This window comes from Fulmarus glacialis, unplaced genomic scaffold, assembly GCF_000690835.1.
Source record: "Fulmarus glacialis isolate BGI_N327 unplaced genomic scaffold, ASM69083v1 scaffold23686, whole genome shotgun sequence".
NCBI lineage: Eukaryota > Metazoa > Chordata > Aves > Procellariiformes > Procellariidae > Fulmarus > Fulmarus glacialis.
The window spans coordinates 1-246 of record NW_009219073.1 but is presented as its reverse complement, the minus strand read 5'-3'; the positions used below and the strand labels follow the sequence as shown (position 1 = coordinate 246).

General features: G+C 68.3%; 1 protein-coding gene across 1 annotated transcript in view; it reads right to left on the bottom strand.

Moving 5' to 3' along the window:
• NR2C2AP (nuclear receptor 2C2-associated protein) overlaps positions 1–71 on the bottom strand; it is a 1,376-nt gene extending 1,305 nt beyond the window's left edge. Inside the window, exon 1 of the mRNA XM_009580250.1 lies at positions 31–71. Coding sequence (XP_009578545.1) covers positions 31–71 — 41 coding nt within the window. The remainder of the gene's footprint in view (positions 1–30) is intronic.
• Positions 72–246: the final 175 nt, after the last annotated feature.

The window sequence follows — 246 nt, the reverse complement described above, 5'->3', positions numbered from 1 at the left end:
CTGCTGTCCCCTCGGGGGACCGGGACTCACCGCGTGGCCGTGTCGGCGCAGATCAGGGGCTCCACGGGCATCGCTGCCTGCAGAGAGACGGGGTCAGCCAGGGGCAAAAATGGGGACAGCCAGCAGCAACGGGGACACCTGGGCAGCACTGGGGACACTCTGGCAGCATTGGGGACACCTGAGCAGCAACGGAGACCCTTGGACAGCACTGGGGAACCCCGGACAGCACTGGGGGCACCCTGGCAG